The sequence below is a fragment of the Peromyscus eremicus genome, chromosome 20, assembly GCF_949786415.1.
Source record: "Peromyscus eremicus chromosome 20, PerEre_H2_v1, whole genome shotgun sequence".
NCBI lineage: Eukaryota > Metazoa > Chordata > Mammalia > Rodentia > Cricetidae > Peromyscus > Peromyscus eremicus.
This window is the reverse complement of record NC_081436.1, coordinates 27,122,455-27,135,097: the sequence shown is the minus strand read 5'-3', so window position 1 is coordinate 27,135,097 and position 12,643 is coordinate 27,122,455. Positions and strand designations below refer to the sequence as shown.

The 12,643-nt window shown below is 51.9% G+C and overlaps 1 protein-coding gene across 1 annotated transcript in view; it reads right to left on the bottom strand.

Moving 5' to 3' along the window:
• The window catches only part of LOC131896385 (zinc finger CCCH domain-containing protein 3-like), a 56,565-nt gene that overhangs the window by 20,559 nt on the left and 23,363 nt on the right, over positions 1-12,643 (bottom strand). The window contains exon 3 of the mRNA XM_059247005.1: positions 4,059-4,243. Coding sequence (XP_059102988.1) covers positions 4,059-4,243 — 185 coding nt within the window. The remainder of the gene's footprint in view (positions 1-4,058; positions 4,244-12,643) is intronic.

Genomic DNA, 12,643 nt, shown 5'->3' with positions numbered 1-12,643 from the left:
CCCTCTCCCCTGGGCACTCTGTAAGCTACTCGGCCCTGAGAGCCCCCCACACCCTTTTAAAATCTTCCCTGGACAGGGGTACCAAGGGTTGAACCTTGGTACCTTAGTGACTTTGGGCCCAAGGCAAGACCAGGCCTGCTAGGGAACCCTGTCTGCTGCTAGGAAGTCCCTGAGGAGTCTGTTAAAGGAGCTGTGAGGGCAGACGTTACCCTCCTGCAGTTCTGTGGGGCTCTCTGGTCAGAGGCTGCCCTACACTTCACCTCAGTGCCCTTGAGTTTAAAAAGGGCATCCATCAGTCCCAGCAGGAAGCGGGACTCTACTGCACAGCTACGCAGGCTCAGGCAGTTGAGGCATGAATGAGGCCTCAAGGTAGGGACAGGGAGCTGAGAGCCCAGGAAGGACTGCAGGGCCTGAGGAGGAAGCTCTAAGGGAAAGGAAGGGTGGGGCAAGGGTCTCAGGGTGTGGAGAAGCAAGGAAGAACCTAGGGTGGCTCTATTTCTAGCGAGGACACCTGTCCTTAGGGTGGCAGTGGAGTACTGTCCAGGTGGCACAGACACACACTCACACCTGCCAGTCTTCGTAACCAGTGACGTGCAATGTGATAGTCTGTCAATGAGCACCGGTTCCCGGGCTGTCGCCCAGCCTGCTGGTGACACTGGCACCATCTGCTCCCAGCCAGAGACACGTGGGCATCACGTGCCACCTGTCAGGACCTGGTAGGGAGCAGTTTTCTCATCTTTCCACTTTCTGCTTTTAAAAACACATCAGCGTGGGGCTCACGGTGGGAGTTTTGACAAGGATGGGAGGCACCTTCCAAATGCTTTGCAGTGTTAAAAATGCACATAAAGTAGCTGGCTTGAAAAGAAGCAACCAGAGGTGCAAAAAGCTCCAGCACACCCTGACCTGGGAGCATAAGGTGCTGCTTCTACTGTGCACTCTGGAGCACGTTCACTTCCTGGAGTTTCCCAAAATAAATACTGGCTCCGTGCAGCTCCACCCTTGCTCAGTGTCCTGTCTGTTCCCTGGTCCTCAAAGGGAGCTCATCTTTCAGAGAGGTCAAAGCCTCCTCAGCACTTGGCTATCATTCTGGCAGAGCCCACCAGGCAAACAAGGGGCTGAGCTCAGGTATCTGTCCCCAGTTCCATTGCTGAGCTGTCTAGCTGCTCCCAGGAGGCTGGAGCAAGGGCTTCCTAAAGCTCAGGTGTACTCAGCTGAGAGCCTGCCAGGTCCAGGCAGGGCACATTCAACAAAGGCACCTAGAGCTGCAATCTTGGAAAGAAAACCAAAATGGTAGAGGAAGTCACAGAGAGGAACAGCACTAAGTTGTGTCTCCATGACCTGGTAGCTCTGCACCCTTAGAGTGCAGCTGACAAGGCTTCCCTGCATGCCCCTCTAATGTGACCTCCTGGTACCCAGGGAGGGGAAGGCAGGGCACAAATCATTAGTCACAGGGGGCCAGGTGTGGTGGTGCACGCCTTTAATCCCAGCACTCAGGAGCAGAGGCAGGTGGATCTCTGTGAGTTTGAGGACAGCCTGGTCTACAGAGCGAGTTCCAGGACAGCCAGATCTACATAACAGAAGGACCCTGTGTCAAAAACCAAACCAAAGAAAGAGCTGCGGAGACCTCCCTTGCCCAAGAACATACAGGTGGCTAGTCAGCAGCAGAGAACTACTGATCACATCTGTTTCACTTCGGCCAGGAGGCCCTCAAGAAGCCAGGGCTAGCCCTGTGGTCTGAGACTTCTGTCCCTCACTGAAGGGACCGTCAGGCTCTTTGTGCTTTCAGCAAGTCCAGCCAACCAAGGACACAGGTCCCAGGCAAAAGTTCAGGGCAAGGGTGAAGGAACTGGGCCATCTGAATAGCAAGTAGATTTGGGAGAGTGGGCTGAACTTCAGAAAGCCAAGAAAGCCACGGCTAATGCTGACTCCATCCTTGAGGGCCTGGAGGGGTGGCCAGAGGAGGAGCTGGTGCCCCATCCCTCCTGTGAAGTCAAAGGCTTGCTGACACTAGAGAAGGAAATTTATTTCTTTAATTATGACCAGCGTAAGTGGGCCAGTCAGCGGTAGTGCACCGTGGGGAGCAATCCACCTTCCTCACTGTGGGGTGGGGGTCATGTGGGGTGTCCAGGCAGCAGGTGCTATCCAGCTCACTGGTCATCTCCCCTGGCTCAGAAGGAAGGGTGTGGTCTTGCCAGCCTGTGTCTTTCAACATGCCCCACATCCCATCCCAAGGAGAGAAAGGGCAAGCCCCAGAAAGGTCCGAGAGTGGCTGATAGGTAGGTCAGGGACAATGACAGTCCTGACTGGCAGAGGACTGAAGCCTTGGCAAGAGCCAGGACAGGGGTAGAAGCAGTGGTAGGGAGGCCCCCGGGACTCCCACCCTGCTCTCCTCACATGTTTCCTTAGACAGCTGGCTAAGTGAAGACAGGCTCCAGGTGGCTGCCAGAGCACTGGGAAACAAGGCTGCAAGGACTTATGGGAGAAGAAATTCCTTCTTAGTTGGGTCTATAGCCAAGAAAGGGGGGCAAAAGAGCCAGGCCCAGAGTAAGGGGGGCAGACTGTTCATATCACGGTGATGAGGAAGCTGTGTGTATATGGGAGCCAGAAGGCAGAGTCTACAGAACTCGGCACTTGGTTCCTGGATCACAGGAACAGACACAGCTTCCCATTGAGAAGGGACAGGGAAGCAGCCCAGCCCTCTTTGTAGCTTAGAGCCCATCATCTCCTAGTGAAGGACTATGAGAGGCCAAGTCCAACACCACTGCCTGCCCTGGCAGAATTTACACCTCTCATCTCTACCTCTCCCAGATAAGAGGGATACAAGAAGCTCAGGTGGCTGGTGTAGCCCCATGCCCTAGGTCCATGCAGCCAAACACAGTGTAAACCAGGACTCAGCACAAGACGGCTAGTCCTTGTACCTGAGGACAGGACCAAGTGGCAGTCATTAGGTAATGGTGGTCAGTGTAGGGAGATGAGAGGGTTTATTTCCAAGCCCAAGGTTCAGTCCTAATCCCAAGCCTCGGTGCTGAGAAGCCTGGAGTATGCGCCAGTGTTTGGAATATGAGACAGAGCAAAAGCACAGGAACAAGGAACACTACAGTGGCTACTGATGGGGACGCGGAGACACAAGGGCATGTAAGAGTCAGGGCAGGAGCCCAGGCTATTCCCACAGTTCTTAAATGAGCTTACCAGGCTCTCCCACCCTAAAGGAATAAATGTCAGGAGCTGTGTTCCCTGTGCATCTTGTCCAAAGAACAGCACCTGGACGCTCTGGACCTGAGGCACAGCTCTCAAGCACAGCCTGGCAGGGACACAGAAGAACTGGCTGTCCCAAATGAGATATTCCCTGTATCTTCATGAACCCAGGACTGCCCTTGGCACTGCCTTCTCCCTGGTTGATTTCTTCTCCTTCCAGCCCCTCTGGTGAGTGAATAAGGCTGCTGGGCACAGCTGGGCACAGCTCTGAATTCCACAGCAACCCATAATCTTGCCATGCTTTTTGATGGGCAAAGAAGAGGATAAGATTGGACTGAAACCAAAATACTTTTCTAGTTAATTGTACAACAAGCAGATCCAAAGCATTTCTTTCTCCTCAGCCTGTCCCCAGGCTGCAGGGGCTTGCAGCAGTGGTGATGTCTGCCTCCAGATACAGTTGGTGAAGCATCACCAATGTGATTAGGGGTGCCGTGGCCCCAGGTGTTCGCTCAGCCAGGCATGTTTACCATACCTGGCTCATCCTTTGTCCAAGAGCAAAACACAGGTGCTCCTGTATGGTCTCTCACAGAAAATCTGGCTGCTCAGCCAAGCAAGAGGCCAGCGCCACTCAGACTCCCAGGGGACACCGCCCCCACTCTGGCTGCCCCTTCAGTTTCCCAAGGGATAGCTCCTAAAGCCCTGTGCCCATCCAGTCCTCTGGGTGCATTCCCTCTCTCAGCTCTCTAAGTTCCAGGACCCTGGTCTTGTCCCCTTATATGGCTATGCCCACAGCTGAGCCCAGAGAAAGTGAGACACACTGACACTCAGTGCTCATCCACAGAGTCTCCAGCACTCCATCTCACCTGTGCGAAGCAGGGCCCTGCTGCCATCATTGGGCCGGCTGGAGGTCTTGGAGAGCTTGTTGGCAGACACCTTGTAGAGAACCCCTCCTATACAGCGGTAGCCTTTGTTGCGCCACCGAGGGGAACCAGATGGGGCTTTCCCACCTCCAGTGATGGCTGGACGCAGGCGGTTCAGCACCATGGACCTACGGAGACAACCAACTGTTTATTAGACATGGCCCAGAATAAGCTTAGATTTGGTGGTCAGTGCTAAACCCAACCTAAAGCACTTGCTGTATGGGATACATTACAGTTGGGGTTGTTGGGTGTCTCTAGTCCAGCTGCCAGGAGACCTCTGTCCCCTTACCTCTCATAGAGACACTTCTGTAGCAATAGCCAAGGACTTCTGACAAACTGGTTAGAAATTCATGAGCTCCAATGGGCCACAGAGAGGACTGGCCTCCAACACACACCTGTCCTTGCAGACTGTCTCCAAGCCTGGGCACTGGTGAGTATCTCCATGCTGGGAATGTTCCGTAGAGCACTGTATTTTGAAAAGCAGTGCAGGGCCCTGGCCCCTTGGCACCAGTATATGACACCCACTTGGGTTTCTGCCAAGGATGGTAGAAACTGTGCCCCAGGACAAAAGCTGTTGTAGGATCAACATGGACTACTGCTCATGGTACCATCTCTTTGTCCACTGCTCAGAGAGCCCTGCACTGAGAATGTAGGAGGGTAGTCTCAACCTCACCAGGCCCACTGTATGGGGTAGAAATTACTGTTCAAGAGGTAAAGGGGCAGCTGTAGGGTTGGTGACTTAGAGTACAGACCTAAGCTAGGTCAGTCTTGGACGTCAGAGACCACCTTACTGCTCCCCACCCTTTCAAGCTTTCAGGTCTACCAGACACCCCAGGACCCCTGGAGGCTCGAGCACTATACAAGCTGAGAAAGGGCCTTTGATGTGACAGCCCTTGCTTAGCTGTGATTTGAGCAGACTGTCCTCAGGGAGGGAACTTGGTGCCCCAGCAGCCAGGTGAGCCCAGAGGGCTCAGCATGCAGCCAATCTTCAAGATACATTTTGGAGGTATGTAATGTTTATGTAAATCAGACACTACTTATCACATGATCACAGCCTGCATGCACTGCCCTCTAGTGGCAAATGTGAGCAATGGGCACCAGGTATGTATCAATAGAGTACACAGAGGCCTTCATAACAGCAGTCCTCACTCCCCAGAGGACAGCTAAAATGGAAGGTATGGGCAACATCTCCTGCCTGGTACAGGGCTGTGACCCTTCTCTTCCAGACCCCACTGGTGCTCAAGGCCCTGTAGCCTATCCAGGTCTAGCTCCTGAGGGAAGCAAGGTCTGAAGTCTCTCGGGATCCTACAGCTGTAACAGACTCTTCTCCAGCCAACTAGGGCCGAGGAGGTATCCCGAGAGCTGAACTGCAGAATAACAGCCAGAGGAGGCTTGCTTGCTTGCTTGCCTTGCCAAGACACCTGCAGCACTCCCTGTAACCCAGGTGGAGCCACCCAAAAAGAAAAGCACCAGGGGAAGGCAGCCATGCACTTGGGCTCAGCTACCGTTCTACCACCCAGCACCGTAGCCCCTCTGAGCCTTGGTCTCTCCACTTGCAAGTTGGGATAACTCTTGCCAGCCAGTGGCCTCGGAGGGCTCATTAGTGAGATAATGTGAGCAAAGCGAGCCAGCCGTCAGGGGACCAAAGCTGCGGTGTAAGTACAAACACCGTGGTAGGAGGCCACAGAAGGCACTTAACCCAGTTTCTCTTAATTAAAATTCAAGTTCACAAACACCAATCTTGGAGGGAAAGAGTCCTGCCAAGAAGCCAGGCTGCAGGGATCGGTCTGCCTGGCCACTCACTGCCCTACCCATCACATACTTCATTAGCCAGCCCTCTGCTGGGTACTATCTGGGTTGGAGACGGGAATCCTACGAGACTGTGACCTCCAGGATCTAGTCTATCAGACTTGGTACGCTTGGCTTTCACTGGGTATGAGGAAAGCCCCATCCAAGAGAGATCTACTGCCAACCCTGTCAGTTAGAGGCTCAATGGTTTGTCCTGACCTCTACTCAGAGCTATGGCCACTTCACACGGGATGTTCAACTTAATTCCAAATCCTCAGTTAAAATAAACTGATACTAGAGCAGTAGCTGCTGGAGTTTGTTCAACATGAGACTGGCTGGTTCCTTACTATCCATAGGGAAGACATCCCTGCAACCACCAGCCTGGGGCTAGAGTAGCATTCTGAGGAAGAAGGGACTGGAGAGGACCATTCTCCAGCAGTGACCTCTTACCCAGCTTCTGGCCACCCTACAACTGAAGCCAGAAGTCAGCTCTGGTCTTTACCAGAAGACCTGATGAGCTCCTGACTGGGATCCATGCAGGCTCTCTTTTCATACTATTTCTCCCAAGCACTCCATCTCTACACAGTATATAGCTACGCTATGCTATACAATGTGAGCAAATACACAGCCACCAGAAATATGATGGTCAGAAGACAAGCATACTCATGCTCAACTACAATCTGCCCAGCCCTGTGAGAACACACCTGATGCTTTTCCTCCAGAGGCATCTTAGGGAGCTGTGTAATGCACAGTGAGCTTTGAATGTGATTCCCACTTCCTCCTCCCTAGATGTAGCCACAGAAAAGGAGCCACAGGTTAAAACAGTGTGAGGCAGCCACAGACCTATCCAGGCCCAGCCAGAACTGTGGAGTTCCTTTATTTCTTCAAGCACTTGCCCAAGAAGGAGGCCTGCAGCCCCTCCCTTATACATCAGGGAGTCTCAAGTTGGGGACTGTCAAGGGCCTGCCTCAAGACACCAGGAGTCAGGAGAAAGCATGGGGTTCAGGCTAGACTAGGATGCCTCAGCCCAGACCTGGTTCTCACTGCCTTCACCCTCAAATGAACAAGCCAGTTTTTCATGACTGGTCTTCAGAGCTGAAAGGCTCATCTGTGGTTACAATTCTTCCCAAGACAGTATGAGTTATTCCACATGTTTGTTTTGTTTTATTTTGCTTTGCTTTTTTGAGACAAGGTCTCACTATACAGGCCAAGACGACTTCAAACAAGAGACATTGCTGCCTCGACCTCTTGAGTGCCGAGATTACACCATGCCTGGCTTGACATGTTTCAATTCTTACGGATGATCAGGAAATAGCCATTTGTCCCTTTCTCTTTCTTCCTTGAAAAACTGCTCATTAGATGGTGGTAACAACTGTGGGCCATCTGTGGAGCTACTTGGGAAGATGCAGGACAGCAGCCCCTCTGTTCTTATCCTGACTGTGTGTGCAAAGGGCTGTGGATCCAGGGCCTGCAGGGAATGGGGACAGGTGCTACCTGCTGCTTTGCTCAACCGAGAGCCTGGAAGCCTTGTGTGGAAAAATCTACATTTGGGTGTTGCTAGGGATGAGACCTCAAGGGGATCTGGCTGGACCCCGGGGCTTAACCAGGTCAAGGCAAAGGCCTTTCCCTCACCCATCCACCCACCCCCACCCCCGCCAGCTCACTGGCTTTGGAAGCCGCAGCAGAGGGCGCCAGGTGGGGCCTTGTAGCTTTTTACTGCCATGGGTGTCACAGCACTCCAGTAAATTGTTACCCTAATGGAGAGGACAGCCTTTGGAAACGAACTGTACAGAGAAGAGGGATAAAATTAATGAGATAATAGCAGGGCCAAGGACCCTGCAAGCACCTGCCCTCACGGCACGGCTCTGTAATTCCTTTTCTGCAACGGGAGCCGCAGATCTAAAGGCTTCTCCCATCCGTCCGGCAGGCCCATGCCGCCAGGAAATTTCATTAACGCTGGAAAATAGGAAAGGTATTAAGCGTGGATAATGAAGGCCAGGGAGGGAACAGTGCCTTAAGATAGTCTTCTTTCTCGCCTTTGTAATGGGAGGCATGAACTTTCCCTTCAAATCCATTTCTAATCCATTTGAAATACTACAGCAAATTATCTTTCCTTCAGCCCGAAAGCGGCCAGCCAATTTACTCCGAATAGAAGTGACAATGCCCCAGGATTTATCACCATAACCTTGACTACACCAGGGTGAGGCTGGGCCTCCCCTCTTCCCCTTGGGGGGGCACAAAGGATGGGGCAGGGGGAGATAACATTTTAAATGAGAAGCAGTGATAATGGGAGAAAGACACACACCTCAAAAGTAGTTTATTTCTTTCTTTCCTTTTCTTTTTTCTTTTTTTTTAAAGAAAGAAAAAAAAAAAGAAAAAAAATGCTGTGTGTCTACTTCCTTATGAGCACTGGAAACTTCCAAGCCAGAAGCTGTCTGGGATGGCAGAAAGGCAGTGATGGGGTTGAAGGTATTTGGATGGCTAAGCCTGCTCCTTCCCTAGCTTTACAGGATCTGGACACACAGAATGTTCCAACACTTATGTCACCAGCCGCAGCCTCCGGCTCGGGGGGACAGGCATCTGAAGGACAGCTAGTCCTAACAATTGCCCACCTGCCCTCTGTGGGCACAGTCCTCCAGGCAGCCCGGCCTCTGCAACCCAGATTCTGGGTACCATTCTCTTGGCTCTGTAATGTCCTCATGCATGGGACCCTGACATGCAACACACTCCTCTCTTAGAGACCAGTGTGATGAGTACAGACCCAGCACAGGCGGTAAGGGAGCAGGGACCCTGGAAGAGTCTGGGCAGGGCACAGTCAGGAGGCATGCAGAGGCCCAGGCCACAGCCCAGTAATTCTAAACTTGGAAGCCACACATACCAGGTCCAATGGCATCTTTGAACAACAGATACTGAGAACAGAGCTGGGTCTCTACAAAGACTGCTGAGGGAAAAGAGTTACCCGGGCAGCTGGGGCAAGGAGGTGGGACCTGAAGTTCATTTCCTTTCAGCATACCAGACAGCATAGACAGTTTATGGGTAAACTGAAGTGAAGACAGTGAGTCCTACCCAGAACCCTCCTGTGCCTCCCAGCTCAGCCCTGACTCTTGCTGCTATCCACTGCACTCCAGTCTTGCCTGCTAAAAACAAACAGGTGGCTGGGGAGATGCCTCCATCTGCAGAGCACTTGACACGCAGAGGTTAGTCTCCAGGACACACATCAAAAACCAGTGCAGAGGTGCATACTTGTAATTCCAGTACTCCTGAGGCAGAGAGAAGCAGATCTCCGGGGCTCACTGGCCACCCAGCTTAGCTGATTTGGTGAGCTCCAGACCAATGAGAGATCTTCTCTCAAAAAGCAAGGTGGGCCGGGCAGTGGTGGCCACGCCTTTAATCTCAGCACTCGGGAAGTGGAGGCAGGTGGATCTCTGTGAGTTTGAAGCCAGCCTGGTCTACAGAGTGAGTTCCAGGACAGCAAGGGCTACCCAGAGAAACCCTGTCTAGAAAAACAAAAAAAAAGAAAAAAAAAAGAAAAAAAAAAAAGGCAAGGTGGATGGCTCCTGAGGAATGAATGACGACACCTAAGGCTGCCCTCTGGCTTCCATGTATATGTGCGTACGTGTACACACACACTCACATGATCATACCTCTCTCCAACAAGAAACAAACAAAAGCTAATGTCTGTCCCCCTCCCTGCATTGCCAGTCCAAGTAACACTCGTTTCTACTTGCTTCCTATACTTACTTCCTGCCCCACACCCACTCTCTTCCTCTAATCTGTCTACCTCCATTCCCAGAACCTTCTGCCTCCCAGACCTCTCAGAAACTAAGGCCTTGCTACCTTCCCGCCAACCCCAGGCCTCATCCATTTGTCCTCTGCTGATATCCTAGAGTCCAGCCTGGCTTCTACTGGTTCAGGTTAAGGATCCCTTCACCTGCTCTTTCCTGTCCATTTGTTTGAAACTACACAACTGATAAAGTTCCCCCAATTTCCTCATCCCATGTGTTTCACAAGAGGTCCACAGGGCTGAGCTCCTGCGTCCTTTCTGGTTACTGCTCCCATGTTCAAACCTTCCCTCTCTCTAGTCTAGAATTCCAGTTACCCTAGAAAGCTGCAGAGCCTTCAAAGTATTGTGTCCCTCCCCCCGAAACTGGGCCTTTGCACATGATGTACCTCTGCCTGCCTGAAGACATGATTGGATCTGGGTCCAAGCTCAGGCATTATGTCCTTGGGGAAGCCTTCTTCAATATCCAGTGAAGGTGAGATGCTCCCAGCCTAGGAAAGGCATGGATCCTACTTAGCCATGTATCTGTCACCCAGGACTCCCAGAGGAAAGGCCCATGCTGTGTGGAATGTAGGCAGCTCTGGAAACCTGTACTAATGGGAGGTGTGGGTTCCCAGGACCTCTCAGGAAGGGCAGGGACGAGGGTGTGTTGGAAAGCTCTGGTCGGTTTCAGGCAGGTACAGTGGGAGACAGAACAAGGGAGACTTGCTGGAGAGGGCAAGGAGATCTGACAAACAAGGTACCCATCTGTACATCAAAGGCTGAGCTCCAAGGAAACAATGGTATAGAAAGAAGAGGAGGGTGAGGGGACTGAGTAGTGACCCTAACGCTGCTACCCAAAGAATGCAGCACGTGGGGCAGGCTGCCCAAGCTGGAGGTGATGGAACAGGAGTTGGGCAGGCTGGCTGGGGAGCAGAGAAAACAACCAGGGAAGCATTTTTCAGGAAATGGAGCACGGTTTTTGAAGCTTGGAGCTGAGCGACCGAGAGTGCGCAGTCAGCAGAAGAGGCAGCTTGCACGGCGAATCCCCAAGTAGGTCAGGCGGAGCCGCCGTGACAGGCACTAAACTGCTTAGCAGGGCTTTCCACCAGAAACCGACCGGCCCACCCCAGCCATTCAGCTCAGGAGAGTGAGCTAGTATGTGTGCCTGTGTGTGTGCAAGTACACGAGCATGTGTGTGGGTACCAAGCAGTACAAACACCCCTTTCTCCAGTGCTAGTCCCACCTAATGGTTTCAGTACCTGCACAGCTTGGGCAGGGCAGCACGTGAAATGCTCTGGAAGAGAGAAGCCTCACTCGACAGGCTTACCTCAATGACCTGGACAACCCAGCGTCTCAGGTTCCCAAGAATTCAGGCCTGGGGAGAAGACTACCAGGGCCATGAGGGACAAGCAGAGCAGAGGCATGGGGTAGGGGGTAACTAAGAAGACTCATTATCCCTGGGATCCGGGCACCATGCACAAAGGAGAAGGGCAATCTTGCCCTGGAGGGCCACAGTGAAGGTAAAGACACACATGGAGAAGGCTGACCATGTAAACTGTACCAAAGGAAAGAGGTCAGCTTGGGGCAGGTAAGGCCGTGGTTAGGCAGGGGGTGCAAGTGGGTGGCTGTTGGTGAAGGAGGTGGGACAAAGCTGGCTAATCAGGGCCTGAGGCTGACCCATGGTCACGGCTCCAAGGAAGAGCTCTGCTATGTCACCCAAGAACTCTTCAGGACATCACTCCTCAAGGGATCCTGCTCCCCACTTTCTCTCTCACATTAATGAGCAACAGTGATTCAGGGGCACCCCTTGCCAGCCCAGCCCAGTGGCGGTGGGTAAAGCTAATTGCACTGCCTCCGTTACAAATGCCGCTGCCCTATTATGAGGGGCTGGGCGATTTTATGTACTTTATGTGCTCACGTCTATTCAATTGGTATTTCGATCAATGGATACATTACAAGCTTTCCCTTTAAGAGCCTAATAAACAACAAGATGGAAAGTAAAATTCTCCATAAAATGACACTTTTAAAAATCCATTTCAGCTGAAGCTATTGGTGTTTTGTATGTTAGCTGCAAAAAACAGGTATTGCTGGGCCTTAATGGCCCTACTCAGAGTGCAGAGTTCAGCAACATGGGTAAAGAGGCTGGGGCCCAGTGGCCAACACAATTATCCTTGGTGGTAATGGCTGGTATATACCACAGGCAGTGCCCTCAGTCCTCTGCAACTGGGCACCAGTTTTCCCATATTGTCAGCCCAGGACCCACTCAATACCAATGTGTCAGCTGCTGAGGGGCATAGTTAGGTCCTCAGGTATCCATAGGTCACACTTTCTAAGTAGACCCAGGACGACACTCTTCCACCAAGCCATGGGAAAACCCCTCCAAGACTGTGTAGGGAATTCAGCTGGCTCCCTATATGAGGGAAGCCTTGCTAAGAAGTGGCCTCTATACTAACACCAGAGAAAGACCACAAGGCTCAACAATAAAAACTCACTAGAGTTAGAAGGATGAACAGGTAAATGTATATGAGAATCAATATCCTTCCAAGATGTTAGCAAAAACCAGGTGGAATAATATGTATGGAAGAAGAAGTAGTAAGAACTCAGAAGAACTTCATAGCAGGTGTATCTGGTCCACATGTGGAGGCAGTGGCGCTCCCTTAACACGGAGAACAGGAAGCACACACAGCAAGGCACAAAGCGTACGAAGAAAGTGCAGTCTCGTCGCTTTGGAAAGGCTGTTGGGGAAGGCTACAACAGTACTCCCTAAAGTTCTCCTGGAAGAACAAGTGTAAGGAACAATTCCAATGATCTACCCATCCACTGGTAAAAAAATGGAGGGGCCGGAACAGCCTAGTGTTTAAGGGTCTGAGTAAGGGCTGATACCCATGTGCTTGGTGAGGTAAGGGAGCTCCTTATCTCCTCTGAGAGGTACCTCAGCCCAAGAAAGATCATAGACTCAGAGGTGACTTCCAAGTTG